This window comes from Vigna angularis, chromosome 4, assembly GCF_016808095.1.
Source record: "Vigna angularis cultivar LongXiaoDou No.4 chromosome 4, ASM1680809v1, whole genome shotgun sequence".
Taxonomy (NCBI): Eukaryota; Viridiplantae; Streptophyta; class Magnoliopsida; order Fabales; family Fabaceae; genus Vigna; species Vigna angularis.
Genome location: NC_068973.1, coordinates 30,173,873 through 30,195,447, shown reverse-complemented (window position 1 = coordinate 30,195,447; position 21,575 = coordinate 30,173,873). Strand labels below are relative to the sequence as shown.

General features: G+C 31.9%; 1 protein-coding gene across 1 annotated transcript; it reads right to left on the bottom strand.

Annotated features, from left to right (window-relative positions):
• Positions 1-4,375: 4,375 nt before the first annotated feature.
• On the bottom strand, positions 4,376-11,003 carry LOC108330850 (replication factor C subunit 2). Its single transcript, XM_017565431.2, has 13 exons — positions 10,794-11,003; positions 9,562-9,618; positions 9,410-9,488; positions 9,248-9,327; positions 8,395-8,517; positions 8,226-8,295; positions 8,071-8,144; positions 7,287-7,407; positions 6,709-6,771; positions 5,764-5,823; positions 5,131-5,256; positions 4,965-5,048; positions 4,376-4,792 (listed from the first exon to the last, which is right to left on the bottom strand). The coding sequence occupies exons 2-13, from the start codon at positions 9,591-9,593 to the stop codon at positions 4,688-4,690; spliced, it is 1,017 nt and encodes a 338-aa protein (XP_017420920.1). The 5' UTR covers positions 9,594-9,618; positions 10,794-11,003; the 3' UTR covers positions 4,376-4,687.
• Positions 11,004-21,575: the final 10,572 nt, after the last annotated feature.

Below are 21,575 nucleotides of genomic sequence, written 5' to 3'. Positions count from 1 at the left end.
GATTCTCATACAAATATGAGGACGATCTGAGAGTTTAAACCTAAAAACTAACACGGATTTCTAAAAACTAACACGGATTTCCAATAGAAACTTTCTAAAAATTTATGAGGATATCAAAACTTTATAAAGAGTAAAATAATAAACCTAGGATAATATAAGAAAGAAAAGAGAGAAGGAAGAAATTAAGAGAAAAAAGGAGAATGAGAGAAGTGTTGTGTATTTTGGAGGCGAGCATTAACATCTATTTATAGAGTTTGTGAATCAGCCCCAATGCCCAAAAATATTGGATGAATCCCACACACACTGGTAGTCAACACGGTTTTAACAAAGAAAAAGCAATGTTGGAGCAAACATGTGCCTTGACTTGCAAAATGCAGTTTTGAATGAACCTGACACTAACCGAGCCTTGCGATTTTGACCATGTGAAAAAGCAAGGTTCATAAAATAACATTCATCCCTACTTTCTCTAGCAGACTTTTGTAATATAAGTTTTTAGGTGTTTATAACAATCTCTCACAGATTACAAAAGTTGAAAAGAAAGATAAAAAGAAAAGAAAGAAAAAAATAGCTTAGGTTTCATAAGATGTAATGCATCAGAGTAAGTATAGCAAGTTATATGAATTAGTCCTAGATCAATAAACTTAACACACAATATAGTTGATATAGCAAGCTATATGAACCAAATACACTTGACGTGTGCTTGAGGTTTATCAATCACAAAAACCATCACATAGTAATAGATTATCAAGTTTTTCTTGCCATTGTTTCAGTATTTGTTTCAACCCAAATAAGCATTTTAAGTGTAGAAATCATTGCCAAAGGAAATTTCCTTCCTTTGTCTTTACTTCTTCTTAAATCCTCACAAAAGGCATCACTATTATTATTATCAACATTTTGAGGCGTCTCACTAACCTTTAAGAAAAACATATGTTCGAAAAACTCAACATTTTCGTTTTCACTATAGAATTACTCTCAAGGATATCACTTTTAAGAACCAGAAACTTATAGGCAATATTATGTTCAGCATAGCTTAAGAACATGCGGTCAGAGGTTTTAGAGCCTACTTTTCTTTTCTTAGGATCGTGTAACATCACCTTAGCTAGACACCTACACACTCTTAGATATTTAAGGTTAGGTTGGTAACCTCTCCACAACTCATAAGGAGTTTTACCAGTTTTCTTGTGAGACATTCTATTTTTCAAAAAGCACGCAGTAAGGAGGGCTTCTCTCCAAAGGCTATCAGGTGCACTAAAACTAATAAGCATGGAATTCATCATTTCCTTAAGAGTTATATTCTTTCTCTCGGTTACTCCATTAGACTCAGGTGAATATGATGGGGTTACTTCATGGATAATATCTTCTCTAACACAAAATTAATTAAACAATACATATTCACCACCTCTATCTGATCTAATCCTCTTAATTTTCTTTTGTAATTGATTTTCTACTTCTGCTTTATAGGTTAAAAACACATCAAAGGCTTCATCTTTATGTTTGATTAAGTACACTTTGTTGTATATAGAATAATCATCTATAAAGGTTACAAAATAATTTTTACCACTTCTAGACATGGTTTGTTTTAAATCAACTAGATCTGTGTAAATTAACCTTAACAATTCAGTTTGACAATCTACGAAGTAACATGTTTTGTTTGTTATTTTAGATTTTATACATATGTCACATTTACTATTATGTTTATCATGCATAATAATTAATCTTAGTCATTGTAATTTCATAACATATGAGGAATTCACATGTCCTAATCTAGAATGACACATGTCATATGAATCAACAATATAAGCAAAAGAACAAGATTCAATAATATTTTCAAAAATGTTGAGTACAAAGAGACCTTGATCACAATATCCCTTTTTCACAAAAAACATTATTTTTGTCATTACAATCTTGTCAGACTCGAATGACACTTTAACACCCACTTTTCTTAATAGTGCTACAGGGATTAAATTTACTCTATTGATGACACGTGTAGCACATCACTCAAGGCCAAAGCCTTTCTAGATGTGAGCTGGAGAAGAACTTTCCATTTTCCTAAAACAGGAGTTATCTTGGAATCACCGAGGTAAATGTGTTCTTCTCCATTCCTTACACTAGTGTAAGATGTAAAGACACTTCTGTTTACACATATATGCCTGGAGCACTAGAGTGTACCACTCATTTTTTCACATTGGTCATCAAATTTACTTGTGAAACAACTGCAACAATAATATCATCTCCTTTAGTTATATTTGTCCTATGAGAATTGTCGTTTCTTGCTCTATGTCTGCACATTGGTGCATGATGACTAGGCTTTCTACACACAAAGCAAATTCTTTTCTTCTTAAAAGTGGGGTTAGATTCGTTGGGACGAGATTTTTGAAAATTATATTTCCTATTGTGATCAGGTTTGTGTTCATACCTTTATGGAGCAAGTTTTTCTTCTACCACATTTGTTTTTGTAGACAAAGTTTTGGTCCTTGTAGTAACACACTCTTTCATGTTGGTATCTTTAATAATTATGTGTGTGATAAGCTCTAAAAGTGACATTTGATTGTGTTTGTGTTTCAGTTGTTGTTTGTAATTAGTCCAGGATGGTGGCAATTTCTCAATCAAAAGTTTTGAAACAAATTCATCTACTAGAAGAATGTTCTCTACTTTGGTATCTTTGAGCAGTGTGTGGTACTCATTGATTTAAGACTTTATGTCCTTATCTTCAACCATTTCCAAGTGACAGTAATAATGAACCTTTGTCTGACAACATCTTCAGCAATGTATTTGAGAAGCAACAAATCTCAAATGTCTTTTGTTTTCTTATAGGAACAATACACGTCGAACAAATTATTAGATAGTGCACTAAGTAAAGTATGTCAGCATACCTTGTTTGCATGAATCCAATTTTCATCTTGTTTTGAATTTGAAGGGAGACTAGAGTCGGGTTTTGGAGATGAAAGAGCAAAAATGACTTTGTACACGTCTAAAAGGGTAGACACAAGTTTTTACCAGCACCGAAAATTCTGACCAGAGAACATCTCGATTTTCGATATATCCGAAAAAAGTTTCGCAAAGAGTGTCTGAGTTTCGGATTGTTGATGTCAACTATAAGTCCTTAAGATTGTTGTAGAAAACCTGATAAAAGATAATAAAAACCACGAACAAATATTTTTCGAGACGTGTTGATCCACTATCTTTAAATACTTATCTACGATGTATTGCGCAAACCCTCCAAGATACTACAAAAACTTCCTAGAAATTTCTAACGATATCAAAACTACCAAAGAACTATATAAAAAGTAAAATAATAAACCCAAAATAATATAAGAAACTAAGAGAAAAAAAGAAGAATGAAAGAAGTGTTGTGTATTTTGGAGATAAGCACAAGCCTCTATTTATAGAGTTTGTGAACCAACTCCAAAGCCCAAAAATTGTGGACGAATCCTGCACACACTGTTGGTCAAAACGATTTTAACAAAGAAAAAGGAACCTTAGAGTAAACCTATGCCTTGACTTGTGAAAGAATGTAGTTTTGAATGAAACTGTCACTGATTGAGTCTGCAGTTTTAACTATGTGAAAAAGCAACGTTCATAAAATAACGTTCATCACTACTTTCTCTGGCAGATTTTTTTGTAATATAAGATTTTAGGTTTTCATAACAAGTTAGTGTCTTCATATGCCTTCTAAGAATATGTAGAGATTTACTCGTGTTATTTATCTCGTAGGACAGGAATGTGTATGTAGAAATTGACAGGAGGTTTATTGAAAAGTATTGTAGAAATTCATCTGACCAAATTACTGTGACCGAAGAACATATATAGATTCATATTTTGGAATCCGACAACAAATATAAATATAATGTTGCGAATAAGTTGGTATTGCAAAAGATAAAAAAGTCTCACGTGATTTAGATTACATGTCCTTAAAGAATTTATATAAGACATTCTATACACCTTTACAGTGGATGGCAAAGGAGATGAGTGATGCGCATAATGTTGTGGGTTTCAATTGTTATTTTTGCACAGTTCAGCTCAAATCCCACTAAGTATGAGTTATTTTACTTGGTGTATTTATTTATTTTATTTTTTTCTTCGGTTAATATAAATGTTAAAGTCTTATCCTGAATTTTCTATATTTTGGTCTTGTGAACATTTGGAACCTTGGTTCAAAGGATTCTTGGACCCCACGTTACACAAACGTTGCTTCCCCTTTCTCCGCAACATTCAACCCTTTATCCTGAATTAACTTAAATTACAAACACAACCCTTAGCCAAATGCCCATGCAATTAACGAGATTAATAAACACGAATGCGTACTACTCCTCTACATCAGATTTTATACTGAATAAAACAAATGAGTAAGATGTCAAACGAAATGACTTTCCACTGATCTTTAATTCAACAATTGCGTTGAATTCGTTCTGGGATGAGACGGAAATGAAGTGCTTTAACTGCTTTAAATATTTAAGTGCAAAAACAGAAAACTGATTATGTATTCGCTTTATCTGCCGCCGCGTCAATTTTGTACTCAAGAATGTCCTAGCTAGTGTCGAATTATCCACGCTGGATCTTCGCAGTCCAATTCCACATAAAAGTTAACAACGGACATCAAATCTTGTTTTCTGATACAGAACTAAACGTGTTTCTTTTTCTTTACAGCAGAATAATTCATCCTTCCGATACGCTGACTATCTAATATCTAACACTCGTAAGCAAATTCTTCTGGCATGTTGCTAAAAGCCTTCATTGTATTGCTGACCACATCAAGAAGTTGCAAGTATTCATCAGCACCATCAACTAGACACTGCAATTCCATAAGTAACAAGTGAGACGTGAAGCAAAAATAGGCAATTGCACTTCACTGAAATTTAGAAGTTCCTAAAAGTTAAAAGCACCAAGAAAATGTGGTAAAATCATGTCCAGGAATAGTAAATAGGAAGGGGGTAAGTAGTGTGTGTAATCATGTCATAAGTAACCTTATCAGCTTCACCCAGCTTCTTGGATATTCTTGCTTTCTGTTCATCTGACAGATCATTTTCTTCAACAATGGCTTCAAATAACTGAAAAAATAAAACTCAAATAAGTAACAGTAGAAATCTTAATGAAACTGGCCCAATAAAACAGAAACAAACAAATAAAGACCTGAGTAAGCATTTGAGAAGCTGGATATCCCTCCGCAATGAAATTGTTGACTTCCTTGTTTGCGAAATCAAAATTACCACTTCTGCAAGCTTGAAGAACTGCCTCCACAACTTTTTCTGGAACAACCTGATATATTGATTGAGATTTTAAAAAGTCCAGACAAACAGGAACGGAGATAAAGAGGTGATCTAGTACATAGTTACCAGAAACAATGTCACAACAACAAATTGGATTGAAAACTAGTTAATGATAAGTGTCACACAGCTTGAAGAGAAGACCCCAAATAGGAGGCCACATCAAGGAATATATGCAATGCTGACTTCCAATGCTTCAAAAAATGGCATCTAGATGGCAAATTTTGTGAACTTATATACCAAGACACCACACTATCAGGACAAATTAAAAACCCTTTATCTATATTCTTAAAAAAGCTAGAGGGAAAATCACATGATAAAGTAAATCCAAAACTTTAAGTCAAAATCCTGGTCCTTCAGCCAATAATTATGTCATTTAATCCTCTAGCCCAATGTGAATCATCATACATACAAACAACATACAAAATAATTTTATAAACAACTTTAATCTATTACATAGAAACAGAAAAAGTCGCAGGATGGTGGTGCCACAACCTACCCCAGACACAGAAATCAGATTCTCTGAAGAAATTGAAGATCCAAATAAGCGAGCTGCAGACTGCAATGTTATATACCAAGTTAGCTCAAAAAATGAAAAAGGATACACACAATTCCTCTATGTTCAGTAGGACTGCCTTGATTAAAACAATTTACATTTCCTGGTGATAGCATTATGTGTATTAAATCATAGCACACAAGATAATTTAATTTTATAGAGTTTATGCTAATAAATTGGTTATGCATTAAGTGAAAAAAAAAATGTATATGGAAACCAACAGGAAGGAGAGCCCTATAAAAATATTTTTAAAAGGATAGAACAGGTCGAAAATAATACCCAAATCATAACACATCTATGTTCTACCAAGTTTCAACAGAAAGTCTTAACCATAGACCCTCATCTCTTATCAGCCTGGTGTTTGTAGACTCTCCACTGCATCTTTCCATTGAATTTTATTCTTATGCCATTACTAGAAAAGCATGAAGATGAAAGCATACATTCCTACAATCAAACAAATTTTATTCATAATACAGGCTCCCCTCTCATATCAGCAAAAAACTTTTTACATCATCACCGCATCAACTTTCCATTGATGTTAATAGTTGATTCAGCACCAAATATAAATAAAAAAAATTAAAGCATGTCCTAAAAATCAGGCAACATGCAATAGCAAAACAATCGTTTTAAGAAAAATAACCATAAATAAAAGTTTTTCATGTAACAATTATTTCCTAAGAAACAGAACGCAATTAACACATGTGGGATTTTATTCATTATTCTTGTGGAGTCAATCAGAGTATGTTTGAAGCATCGCATTCATAGATTACACACAAATTATTTAATGTAAAGAGGTTCAGTTAAATTACCTATGAAAACTATAAGAAATTAGAAATCATAACTTAAATGTTCGAAAATTGAGTGTGTTGATCAGGAAATGCCACTCACCTGCAAGTATGTGATTGCCCGGCGAAGATCTCCATGAGAAATAGAACTAAGGGTTGAAAGAGCCTGTGGAAGCAATGGTATGTAAAATAATCCATTATGATGTAACAAAACCTTTATAGATAAAGGACTGAAAACTTTAGAAATAACACTACATTGTGTGAGCGCTGACAAGGCATTTGGTTGGAGAGAAATGGAAAGGGGAGTTGAAGGGGTCGATTTAAATAAAATTTCTTGTTTGATTCAATTTCTAAGAGGGGATGGATTGAGAATGGAGGGGAGCAAAATCCCTCGTTCAATTTTTGCTCCCCTTCAATTTCTAAGAGCCATTTAAAACATTTCAAATGTATTGACAAAAATAATCATATTTACACGCTGGAACCCAAAATAACAAGGAAATGAAAGTAAATTAATTTTAAAAATCTGTTCCCTCCCCTTATGAGCCAAAAAAAGAGTTGCTTATCCTCTCCATTGATATCCCTCCCCTCCCTTCCTCTTAATCAAACGGGGTATCTAATCAAAAACCCCTCCTCTTCCTTCCCTTCCCATCCATTGAACTAAATAGTCCATAAGGTTCTCACCTTAGCATCAAGACAGAGGCCCTCTTCTTTGCATATGTACAATATCCGGCTGCTCATGATTTCTTCTGACAATGGCTTGAACCTGAATTTTGCACACCGTGAAGCAAGTGGTTCTATAATCCTATGAAAAAAATGACAGCCATATATGAGGTTATGTGTTCTATCCTTGGAAAGTACAAGAATAACAAAAGGAAAAGGCCTATCAATATATCACACTAACATGGCATTTGGTACCAAAGAAAATTTTCATACACAGGAACCATGATTCCTGAGAAATATGGACCCTGAGAATTATTATTCACATGAATGATGAGTTTCACTTGATTGGTCAAATATAACACCAGGAATATTTATACAAGTTTCCTATAATTCAAAGAGTAATGTCACTTTTACTAAAATGATTTAATAACAATAACATAAATTAAACACTTTCCATTTAACTAAAGAAAGTTAGATTTTCTTCTCCCTATAAGAATGTTTGTGGAAAACATGGTAAATATCTATTCCCAGAAAACAGTGTTGCCCAAAAAATTATTTTTTAAAATGTAACCAAATATAGAAAACATACTTTCTCATTGAAAAGGTAACCAGAAAACTATATTTTAAAAAGTAACCAAATATAGAAAACGTTATTTTTTAAAAAGCCATACCGTTTTTGAAGCAAGCCATTCCATGGATTATATGGATTAATTACTATTATCAAGGTAACTATAATACTCATTAGCTCCTAAAAGATATTAGAAAAACAAAATAAACAGTACATATTAGCATGGAAGAAAGATACCTGCTCACATAGTTGCATATAAAAAAGAACCTTGTAACTTTAGAGTACGTTTCCATTGTACGCCTCAGGGCATTCTGTACAGCAATTGAAGGTGGTGTGAAACCAAAACACTTTGAGACAAGCAACTTTAGAAATGAAAAACATAGAAAACATGCCTGAGCATCTTCTGTCATTGAATCAGCCTCATCTAGAACAATAATCTTGAATGGTGGACAAAGATAACCACTGAAATATAAAAACACCATAACAAAGAGGAAATCATACAGATCTTACACGCGGAGAAAGGAGGAGGAAAGAATCTTAAGAGAATTAGATTTCACATACTTCTTACGCTTAACAGTACCAACAGCCACAGCAGCAAAATCTTTTATCTTTGTACGAACAACATTAATCCCTCTATCATCACTTGCATTCAGCTCCAGCACCCTAGACTTATAGAGCTCAGGCCTGCAATATATAGTTGTTACAAATTACATTACACGTGCCATTGTACCCATTAACACAACAGGTTAGCTTAAGGAAGAAAATGGCATCATTTTTTACTGCCTATGAATCCCAACTCATAAAACAAACAAAATTGACATTTTGATAAATTCAATCTTCAAAAATGGTCCTCTATAGCATTACAGTACTCTTTCATTTCTAATAGTTGATAAAAAAATATTCCTGGTAAATTTATTACCATAAGTTGCTATTAAAGTGATGCACAATTTGCATAGTCTGTGGATCTCCATGACTCAACATGTCAAGAATTCAAAAGTAGTGTACACAACATATAACATTCAGAAACTGGGTCATATAACTTTTGTGAAAATATTTGAACTTAAGGTATTCCTTAAATCATATTTCATTTCCTTTTTTTCTCAGTCAATGATTTCATGGTGTAACTGAACAAGCAAAGGTTTATAGAAATACTTTTAAGAGTGACAAAGCATATATTAAGAGAAAGTTTTAACAGAGAGTTCGTATCACATTGGTTTCTACTATGTAAGTAGTCAATCTTGGATTCTTGATTAGTTATTATTTAGTAGATCTGTTTACTTTTATTTACAGAGAAAAAGTGACATTGACAGAATTAAGGTCTCACAAGTCACACAACAGAATTAAGAAATTGACATGACAGCTAGAAATAAGTAAGCTCTCTTATAATTGTGAAAATAAAACCAAAGAGGGATACCCGAAAAGCTGACGGGCAATTGCAAGGGCAGTAGTTGTTTTTCCAGTGCCAGGAGGACCATAGAAGAGCATGTGGGGGCACTGCAATACATTATTGACTTGATTCAGTGAGGAAGAAGTGGAGGACATAAGGGAGAAGTAGGCGTTCAGAAAGGGTAATTACACTTCCAGTTTCAAGTGTATTTGTTAGAACTCGAACAACTTCCTCTTGGTAGGCAACATCTTTCACTTGCCTTGGTCGGCTGGGTTACAGCATGCAAAATTAGATTTCTACAGAATAAGATATAGAAATAATTGAAAGGAAATTTATATTACTATTTCTCGACCCATTGCTGAGAGCTCTGCATGATTGGCACTGTCTATTTTCAGGCACTATTAAAAAGAAAAAATAAAAGTTTAGAAACAGCAAATATCAAGGCAATAATATATCAAGACAGTATCATATCAGACTATAAATAATACAAAATAACAATATAAATGGCTACTAGGAGGTTGCATATCACAATATAGGAAAATGAGGTGTTTTAATGCCAGATTCATAACAGTTACTATCTTCATCTGGTGCATAAGAACTTAAAACCAGGCCCAGTTGTGAAAACCTGCTGCTAAGCCTTCCAATAGGAAACTTAAGTTGTTTTGTAACAAAAATGGAAGCAATAGAATATGGATACATAAGATAGTGCATAATCGAATTTGTGACTTCTATTGCTTCTTAAAATATCTTACAAAATTTAGAGTGTATCTGATGAACTAAGAGGGCAATCATACATGCAGCAAGTACAAACAGATGGAGTCTGAAGTTTAAACTATTTAAAGAAAAACATGGCGCAAAGGGCAGTATGAAAGATGGACTGGAGAAAAATAGCCACAACAAAGTTTCATGACCTTGCATTGTACATCCTGAAATACATGTCCAAACAAACAAACATATCTTGGAACATAGCAACAGTACAGAAAAATATCACCGACAGTGACCACCTCACACCAACCACAAACGAAAACGATGGAGTCAAATAACAAAAAGGAGGACCCCTGATTCAAGTAGTCTTGCGACAGAACAAATAAAATTGCAGTCAACCCAGGGAAACAAAACAAATTACTCCATAACATTTCAGATTGAAAACAATCCCAGCACAAAACACCAGTAACTAAATGTTGTGCTATTTATTAAGCCGATATTCGTGTTTTGTTTTCCCTTTGGGCTTGTAGCTAGCTAACTTCAACTCGAATTCCATACCGGTGAGAGCAAACTTACTAATTAGCATAAATGTACCATGTACTAACAAATATATGAACAATATGCAACTATGTAACCTTTCAAAAGGCAAACATTAACATGTTTCAAACAATATCATTACTTAGAGTCTTCTCGTAAATTCTGGGTACTACTAAACATGTAAGGAACATTTGTTTCCAATTATGTACGTGCCAATGCACCAAACAATTACGAAGGCAAGCACTGAGACAATGAATGAAAAGCAAAAAAATAAACACTGATAATAACATTCGAATAGGAAGATTATAAGAATGAGAGAATGATAAAATACCAGATTATATGACTAAAATAGAACACTTCAGGGAACGACGAGAACGGCCGAGCGAGCACGCAAAGAGTCAAAAGGAACGAAAAAAATATAACAATCGCGAGTCGGAGATGGAAGGGTGAAATAAATTGGGAATTGGGATCGTAAATAGAGGAAGAGGGTTTAGGGGGTGAGGGTTTTCTGTTCTTATTTTGAAATTAGGGTCCCAATTATTTGGCTAAGGAGTGAACATGTTGCGAGAGTACTTTTCCCGCGGGAAAATTTCATCTAATTTTACTAAAATGCCATTGCGTAGAAAACAAAAAAAATACATTTTTAAAATATAAATTAATAAGTTTAATTTTATTTTTAGTTCTTAAATTTCAAAATAAATTATGTTTGAAATTTTGAAATTTTTTAAAATATGTTTAAATTTCTTGATTCAAAAAATATGTTAAAATTTGTTGGATGTTGTTGAGTGGACTTCGTATGTTGTTAACTTTTCCTTTTCTTAAAAAAAAAATCCACTCAAACCCAGAATTATTGCACTTCATGAATTTGAACTTAAATGGTTTTTATTCAACCAATTAGTTTTTGTATTTTATAATATTATAAGACTAAATTTCTTCAATCCACAACTTAATAAGTATAATTACTCAAAACCAAATACCTATAACAAATTATTAAAATATGTCAAAAAAAATTAATAATAATAAAATAAGTCGAGAGTATAACTTTTCTCCACTTGTCCTATTAAGATTGATGATTAAACAATAAAAAAAATAAGATATCAATAATTATATAAAGAAAATAGAATTTTATTTTATTTATAAATCTGATCGATTCAAAATACTCATCAACTAAACTATTGTAAAGTGTGATTAGATTAAAAAAATAAAAAATTAATGGGGAATTTAATGAAAATAAAGAGAAAGAATGATTGATGAGGAAAGGAGACAAAAGATGAAAATGAGAGTGAAGTTTTTCACTTTTCCTTCAATCCTCTTTTTAGTTACTCTACATTACTAGTCAATTGTTTTTTTTTATCATTAGTAATTTTCTAGTTATGTAAAATAACACTTTATTAATTTTGATTTACAACTTCTAATTAATCTTAATATTGAAAAACATGTACTTTTCAAATACAATTTAAACTCCGAAGAACTTTTATAAACATTATCTTTCAATAAAAATAAAATGTTTAATTGTTTGCTTTGTCTTCAGTTTTGTTTAAGTGTGTCAAGTTCGTCCATTCTTTTAAAAAGTTGTAAGTTCATAAAATTTGCATCAATAAAGTTCTCTCCGTTAAATATAGATTAACTGTATTAACTAATTGATTGATGATTTCGCAGTAGAGAATTTAACGTGTCAAAAGAGTGCCTATTGGTAATTACATGTGAATGAAATGTTGGGTGACATGGCATTAGGTGAAACTTCGTATGAAGATGCTTGATGATACTAGAAAGAGGGCATCTGTTGAGGAGATGCGTCAAAGTGATTCTAGTTGTGGTCGATGAGGAAGGGGAGTGATTCTTGCTTTAGGCGCGGTGGACGACATGGAGGCCATGGCTTTGTCTGCGTTGACGTCGCTGATGGAAACCCTCGTCGGCGATGATGGACGGCGCGACTGTACTGGTTGTGGCGCTTGGTGGTTAGGTTCCAACGGAAAGAGCGGCACTGATTGAGAGACCATGCCCGACCGATGGGAGCCTCGGGGATTTCAGGGGCAGCTGGGCCATTACCATTGACATAACGGATGATTTCCTTTCCGGGGAGGATGGTTTTGATGAAGAGGGAAGAGTCAACGATGTAGCACCGCCAGGGGTGCTGCCGAGAAGGATCCCGGCGGCGATACGGCAGCGGAGCTTTGCGCTTTGGCCATTTTGATTGCGGAGGCAGTGGTAGATGATTCTGGGATTTGGCGGCTTGCAGCGTGAAGGTTATTCTTCGAACCTGTTTCATGGGGAAGAAGACCAGGGTTTGCGGTTAACGGCGCGAATGTTTTAACCCTCCGACGAGTTCACAGCGCAAGGGTTCTGATTTATGGAAATCTTTTTGGGTTTCACGGCGCAAGTCTGGGTTTCGCTAATTTTAGGATTAGGATTCCAATTGAGAAGGTTAGGGTTTCCAACCTGTTCTTGCAAATTAGGGAGATTTCTCTTATGTAATTGGAATTAAGATGATTGAAATTGGGGTTGTTGATCTTGTTCTGCTTGTGAGGTGGTTCTGAGTTCGTGATTTGGGTTTTCTGTTGATTCACGGTATAAGGTTTCCGGGAAAAATATGCAGGGAGCGAAAACTGATAAAGACCGAGAAGGATAATCTGAATTGGGAATTTGGGAATCTTGCAAGTTGATATTGGGAATCCTGTAAGTTGAAACTGCAATTTCATGTCACCCAACATTTCATTCACACGTCATTATCAATATTGTCACTCTTTTGCCACGTTTAAATTCTCTATTGTCAAACGTTTAAATTCTCTACTGTCAAATATCAATCAGTTAACGTCATTAGTCTATATTTTAACGGAAAAGACTTCATTGATGCAAAATCACACATGTCTCATTCTAACAACTCACCTCTCTTTGAACTACTTATTTTCCTTGTTTCTCATATCCTCAAACTCCTCAAACTTTAAGTCTATGTTTGTTTTAGGGTGTGGCACTGCTGAAGGGTAAATGTGAGGACAAATTTGTAGTTTTCACTCACATTTGTTTTCATGCTTTTGAATGAATTTGATGTACAAATTTGCATGAGGGTATGGAAGCATTCACACATTGTGGGGAGCTACGAGAATGTTTATTGTTCATCTTATTACAAAGATGAAAAAGGCCTTGCCTTTAATTTGAAATAAGGTTGTTATGGCAACGTTGAAGGTGATACTCGTCAACCACAGAGGGAATGCATGTACTGGGAATGTTGGGTTTGTTGTTTGGGAGTGAATGTGTGGGGAGAGGGAATCCATTATTGGCTATGTAAGAGGAAAATGGAATGGACTTGTGTGATGTGGTAAGCATGGAATCAATTATAACAACAACATGATCGATTATGATAGTGATGGAATCGGTTTTTGTGTGTCTTCAAAGTAAGGTGGAATCAATTATGAACTTTTTAGAATCGATATTGAAACGTGCTTGCCACTCTCAAAATGTTTGGAGCCTCTCTCATTCTAGTGAGAAACGCTCCATGCATAATTGCAAGATATTAGTTGCTAATTGCCTTTCCAACAAAGAACATTCTTCCAATTCCAACACTTTTCACCGGTGATATCTTCTCAAACCTAATTGTAGTCTCCTTTAGAAAGGTTCTGTAAGCAAAGCTTATGCTTTAAGGAAAGAGCTTTTTCTTCTCCAAAATTAATATAATAAATAGTATTTACAATAATTATAATAATAAATTAATATTATTGCCAAATTTTATTATGATTTATTTTAGAATTAAATCAATTGTTACATATTTATTGAAAATTAGGTGTTACATAATATGGGAAATTAGGATGATTGATTTCTAATTATTATGATTGATGATGTATTATGCTATAGATACATGTTGTGTGCTTTGCATTAGACACATAATTTATTAAGAACATATACGTTTCTATATGGTATTATAGTCAAGTTCTCTAAGTTTTTTCCACCACTTTGTGTGTCGGTGACTGTAAAAAATGTGTCTTTCAACACTTGTGTCTAAGTACCTCAGTCATGCTCTTCAAATTTCAATTCTCTATAGTGTTTCTTTCACTGTTGTCCATTTTCTGCTACCTTTGTCCATCGTGGCCACAATATGCCCTTTTTCTCTGTCACCGAGCATCCTTTTCCTCCAGTGACTATCGCAATCGAGACCAGCTTCCTTTAAAGACCACCATGTTTCATTCATCGCTCCAACCCAGCCAATCGTGCTCCAACCCGACTAACTGTGCCCCAACTTGGGCGACCATGCCCTAACCCGACCAACCGTGCTCCAACCTAGTAAATCTTGCTTCAACCTAGCTATCTCACACCTTGGAGGGTTTTTTAGCCCATTTCGGTACTCTTTTTCATGTTTTTCACTATCATTTCTAGTGACTTTGTCAAATTAACAATCAACTAGCTGACATGTTTAGCAAGCCCCTTAGAAGCCATCAAATTAAGTACATTTGTAACACAATATCTAACCAAATCACGTTCTCCCAATCCACACGTTGCATATCAAAAGCGTAAAAAAATTAATTTATTTTTAGAAAGCATCCTAATATCATCAAAGTCCAATTAGGCACATCATCGTCATCATTATCCATCAAAGAATAAAAAAAATCACATAAAATTGTAACAAAAGAAAGAAAATTACAATGAGTACTTGTCTAAGCTAAGCTAACAATATAGTATAACTTTACTTTATCAAAATAAAGAATTATAGGCAATTTAAATATGTAAATGTTGTTAGAATATCAGTGATTATTCTAAATATTAATATAGTCACTCTTATCTAGTGTCCAAAATGTATTTTTAATAACAACATTGTATGCATCCTTAATACCATGACAAGTTTACAATGATTTAAAAACATATATATGATACTTAGATTTAAGAAATTGAATATGCATGAGTTCAACTTAAGTCATTTGGTGATAAGCAAATTCTCATGCTAAACGTAGAAAATAAGCTTTATTTTCCATAATTCATCTTACAACCACAAAAGATAGACCGTTTAAAAATGAACAATCCCTTTTTTTGCGTATCCCCAATCCAAATAAAATTTCAAATCCATCATTTCACCTCAAGAAAAAGCTGAGTAGGTCATTTACAAACCTGAAAGCTAAGATAATAATCACTGAATTGACTAACTGAATTCTCATCATTATACTAAATAACTTTTCTTTATAAGAAACGAGCTTATTATAAATCTTATCAACTAAAATAGACAAAAAATGACACACCCAAATAAGTAAAAGGAAGATATCATTCATTACAACAGAGAAACTTTAACTCACCTACTAACTAGAGAATGTGTCATACTCATGCAAGGAAGATGTAAAATGTTATAAAGTTTTAGTGTTTCCTCTAAAAAAAACAAATATATCAGCAACATAAAAATTAAGAAAAGAAAATTGCATCCCCTTATGACCATTCATTGGAAGCATAAGTTTCTAGAAATAAGATCTAAATTGTCCCTCAAAACCTCCTCAACAAAATAAATAAAAGAAAAGGGTAGAAAGGATCCTCCTATCTAACCCCTTTACCACAAGCAAAGTAGCCAGTAAAACCACCATTAACCTAAATAGAAAGATAAGCATATTCCAAGATATGAACATTCCATGTTAAAAAACATTCATGAAACCAAAATAACATAACACTTGGATTAAAAAATCTCAATTGGTAGTATCAAAAATCTTGGTTATATTAACCTTGATGACTACATTACCGTGATTAACTTTTTTAGAAAGAAGATTAATAACTTTCACCATTTAATGAAATCACACAAAGAAAAATAAATATATAGTTAAGGGTATGATAAGATGGAAAATACCTTGAAAATCTAAGAAAATTTTTCAAATATCAAACTAATTGAGTTGTTGAGAGACAATGAACATTATTTTACCAAAACAAAAGTTCTTTAAATGAAACAAAAATTAAGGATTAAAGATAATATAAAAGATAAGTTTTTTTATAGGTTTAATGTTTCGGTAGGTCCCTATTTTAGTCCAGAATTTCTAATAGGTTCCTCTTTTTTTCGACGTCTCAATTGAGTCCTTTTTTTTTGTAAAATTGAAGCAATTAGAGGTCTGTCGTCAAATTAGACAAACGACCGTTTAAGTTTGGGTTACATGACATTAAAAGTGTATTCATTAATCTCACGTGGCATTAAAAACGAGTTTTGTTTTAAAAATTTGGATTGTACAGATGTTGAATCAGATTTAGGGAAGGGCAAAGTGGGAAAAACGTAAAAATTTAAATGCAGCCCCCTTGCTTTTGTAAGTAATGACTACTCTTTTCTGCCAGTTGATAAACCCAGTGGGAATGATAATTTAGGTTACAACACTCATAAATCTGTAGAGGGAGAGGTGATTTTGGATAACTTTGGTAGGTCAAAGTTGATAGTTGATAGTTGATGAAACTCAAAATAATATTGTAGCTGTGTTGCATTGTTCTTCTTCATACAGGAAAAATTTCATGTCAGGGGAACACAATGAGGCCACACAACCCCCTATTTGGGTCATTCCCGGCTCGAATCGTCAACCGAATATTGGAAACCCCCACATCGAAGATGCTTCACTATCTTCATCATCTCCATCCGTCAGGTTTAGAGATGTGCAGGATACTCCGAACTCACTAGAAAATGGAGGGGCACTGATGTTGCAATCAAGCGCATTACTGATAGATGTTTTGCTGCAAAGCCTTCAGAGCAGGAGCGCATGGTTTGTGTCTCCTTAATTGTTCTATTTTCCATTTTCTCCAACTCTCTTCCATGACCTAAGAATTAACTTCAGAACGATTCTCGGTTGATGCATCAAACAGAGAAATGACTTTTGGAATGAGGCAATCAAGCTTGCTGACTAAATCATGGCTATCATTAGATGTTCTTCACCCACGAACTCTCGCGCTTCGAATCGAATCGAAGAAAGAACGCTTTCTTTTCTCTCACACGAACATGAACCCTAATAATACGGAGCCCCAATTTTTTTCCCCAAATCTCATTTGAATTTCTGAATTGCAGGAGGATGCACTTAAAATTTTACATTTTCCCCACTTTGTCCTTCCCTAAATCTGATTCAACATCTGTGCATTCCAAATTTTTAAAACAAAACTCATTTTTAATGCCATTCAATTTTACAAAAAAAAAGGACTCAATTGAGACGCTGAAAAAAATAGGGACTTATTTGAGATTCTAGATTAGAATAGGGATTTACGAAGACATTAAACCTTTTTTATATTACTCGATGAAAAAGTTTATGCGATGGAACATTTAAAATTAAAAGTTAAATATTTTCATGTAAAAAAAGGTAAACAATAAAAAATAATATTAGAAAAGAGTATAAATATTCAAATTTCGTTGTAATTGATAATATGGACAGGTACTGATATTATGATGAGGACGGGGATGAGGCTAATATGTACCTATCCATCCATGTTTGACAAAGATTCTGTATCAACCCTTTTTCAATAAGTGCATTAGTGTGTTATAGTATAAATCATGTGTCGAATCCATAGGAATTTGCAAGGATTTTCCACTATCTACTTCTAGCTTTATGATGAATGATGTTTTTATAGAAGAATTTAAACTGCACATGTGATTAAAATATGAATTTTAGAAAACAATCATATGAATACATGGTGAAGTTGAAGTTCATTTCCTCTCTTTTTTTAACTATGTTGATCCCTTCTTTTTCTACTTATTGTGCATCGTATTCTAATACTTTAAAAGTACTCTTTTATGTAGATTTAGACCTATTCCTTCAACCTGAAACTTAGGGACTTCAAATCTAGTACGATTCCTCCAATCCGTGTTGAATGAATCCTTGTTTTACTGTACAAGACTTTTTCCACCCAACATGCCCTCTGGACCATATGGAAGCCTCTATCAAGAACATGATGATTTGATTGGACCACAATTTTAATTAATCTTCTAACTCAATCCAACTAAGTTAAATAAAACAGATAAAATAAATAAAACCACATTAAAACAAGATACAAATAATCATTTAAGGAAGTAATAAATACAGATGAATCAAGTTCAACTATATCCAACCTCCCACAAAAAGAAATTAGCCACTCATATTGATAAGCAGACTAGGCACACAAAGTTGTTGATCTCTCTTCATACCTCTCTAAATATTTTATGTGTTTACAAGGAGAAAGAGCTTAACGCTACAAAGAATTGGATGCCAAAAACATAGGCAAAGTCTTGTTTTTATATAACAGTTTAGGCAGTGCTTAACCATACATTTTGTGCTCAACCATAGGATTTTCCATACATTTTGTGCTCAACCATAGGATTTTCTTCAAGGTTATATCTTTTATTAGCTCAACCCCTCTTGGTGCTTAACACAGGAGTTTTCCATCTTGAAGGTTTTTTTTACAACTCATCTTCATATTTTTAATGCTCCAACTTCTTTAGTGATGAAGGTTTTCTCGTGTGGCTTAATGCCATTTTATTGAGCTTAGCCAGAAAGTTCAGATGAACTTGCTTTATATTTCCTTCTTTCTTTTGGCTAAGCTCCAATAATTATGCCTTAGACTCGACTTTGCCATTTCTTCGATTTTCTTTGCAAAACAACATAATATTGTCAAAATTCATGCATTTGATTAAACTCTACTTATTCAAGCTAAAATGGTTGTTTTATCTCTAAATATATTTTTTAATTTACATAATAAGTGTCAAATCTGATATGCAATTGAAGATATCCTAGTCACTTATCAACACTCAAATGAAGAGATTAAATATTATTCATAGTTGTTTATTGTATTCACTCAATGTGAAATTCTCCATAGGAAAGAGATGACTTTTATAATATTGATGAAAATGAATTTATTTATTATCACTAAAAAAACAATTTAAAACTTCTTTAAAAGGAAAAATGCATTGCTTTTAAAGAATCATCTTTTATAATTTTAATTTTAATATTCAAAATCATCAATCAAAATGAATATTATTGCCTTTTGATTTTTTTTGGATTAAATTAAATATAATTGAATCAAAAGCAATATAAAATTTTGTCTTCGTTTTTTCATCTTGATTATATTATTTTATTTCTTTTATTCTAACCATTTGATGTTACATTATTTTTACCCTCTTCAATAGTAATATTACAAAAAAAAAATCTAAATATAAAATTATCTTTTCTTCAACCAATTCATTTTGTTTAATTGTGTTTTCAATCATATTTTACTTTACACTATCAAAGTTTATAAATATAAAGTAGAATTTGGACTCAATTTTTTAAATTTTGTAAAAAAAAATTGTAAAAACAAGAAAAACGTTGAAATAATAGTTTCAATCTTTCAAGTAATTTATTTTTAATATTTCAACTGTTTATTTGTCTAAGGTCTCATATGTGAAACAAATACTCTGAATTGTATATCTGAATCTATAAGAATAGGATAAAAAGTTATAATGTATTTTCTTTTCTTTGATTGTGTTGGCATGAATAGATTGTACTAGTCAAACATAATTGTGAGTGTGAATTATAAAGGCAACGAATTTGCTGGATATAAGATTTTTTTATCACTCTTATATGCAGAGATTTAAAGGGAAAAAACTAAAATAACATATTTAACCTCATGTTATTTTATAATTCTTAAGCTGCATTCCATACCTCTTTAATAAATTCTAGATTTTATTGTCTACATTTATTAATAGTATTAATATTAAAATATAATATTTCATAGTCAGAATTATTGATTGAGCTGTTCTGGTTATTTTAATAAAAACAATGACATTTAAATTTATTATATAAATACAAAAATATTATTCTCTATTATATATTTATAAAATTATTGTATTAATTATTTATTATTATTTTTAATATATGTAATAAATTTTATTAAAAGGTATGTAATTTTAAAATATCATTTTATATTACTTTTACCATTAATAATATTTTAGTAATCTTACTTTTTTTATCAGTTAAAACAATTTTTTATTTATCATCGATCTCAAATAAATTCTTACTTATTTTCAAATCATTTAAAAAAAATAACACTTAATTCATTTTCAAATCTCTAAAATCATCTCCACCATCTCTCAAATCCATCCATCCAACTAAAGTCTTTATTTCTTTCCATTTTCTGAGAGCATTCCCAACTTTGAAAATACTCATTTTATTTTACAACTACTTTAAAATATAATGATGTCTAGATTAAAATTTCAACTATAAAGTAAAATGTTATCAAGTACACTAAAACACGTGGCAAACTTACATTAAAATTGACATAATTTAATTCTAATTTTGTTTCCTACTCAAGATATTAAATAAATAAATTAGAACTAAATATGTATTAAATAAATAAATGAGTAGATGTTATTATGATGATTTTTTAATACACATTTAGTCTCAGTATTTATTTTTGAATTTTATTCAATCACAGCATGGAATATTACAGTTGGCTATTGAGTTGTAACTTAAGATCCAAGATTTTTAATGTTTCTAATTTAGAAAAAATATCGGTAAGTTAACACACTTTTAAATATGCTTTTAATATTTAATGTCTATAATTCTACTTATAATAATTTTTAAAGTTATTTTCTAAATATATGCTAAAATGTAGTAATATTTTTAAAAAAACTTATATGTTTACTCTTTTAATGTATTAAATCATTACAAAACGCATTCACCTTATTTATATAACAAATTAATATATTTCCCTTTTTAAATGTGATGTTTCTATTATTGCAGTTAATATTTATCAATGTTTGTTAACTTTTTATGTTTACTCATTTATTTATTTAATACATATTTATAAAAGAAATCTTATTTTTGGTTAGAATTTTTTTATCCCAAACTTCTTTCCCCTTATTACTACTATTATCATTATTATAAGTTATTGAAAATACGATTTGTTAAAAGAAAAAAATACTGTTAGCTTAATTTCACCCTTTTGTCTACTCAATGTTGTAAATATGCAATTTTAGTGCTCGTAAAAAATTTAATTACGCATTTAACCTTTCAGTTTCTTAAAATTAAACAATTATGGTTTACTGTTCATATGTATTTTTTTTTCCCAAATTTAACTCTAATGTTATTTATTCGCATAATATATTAATATAAAAGATATAATAATAAATTATAACATATCTTATTCTTTTTTGTTAGGAATTAGATTAAATATC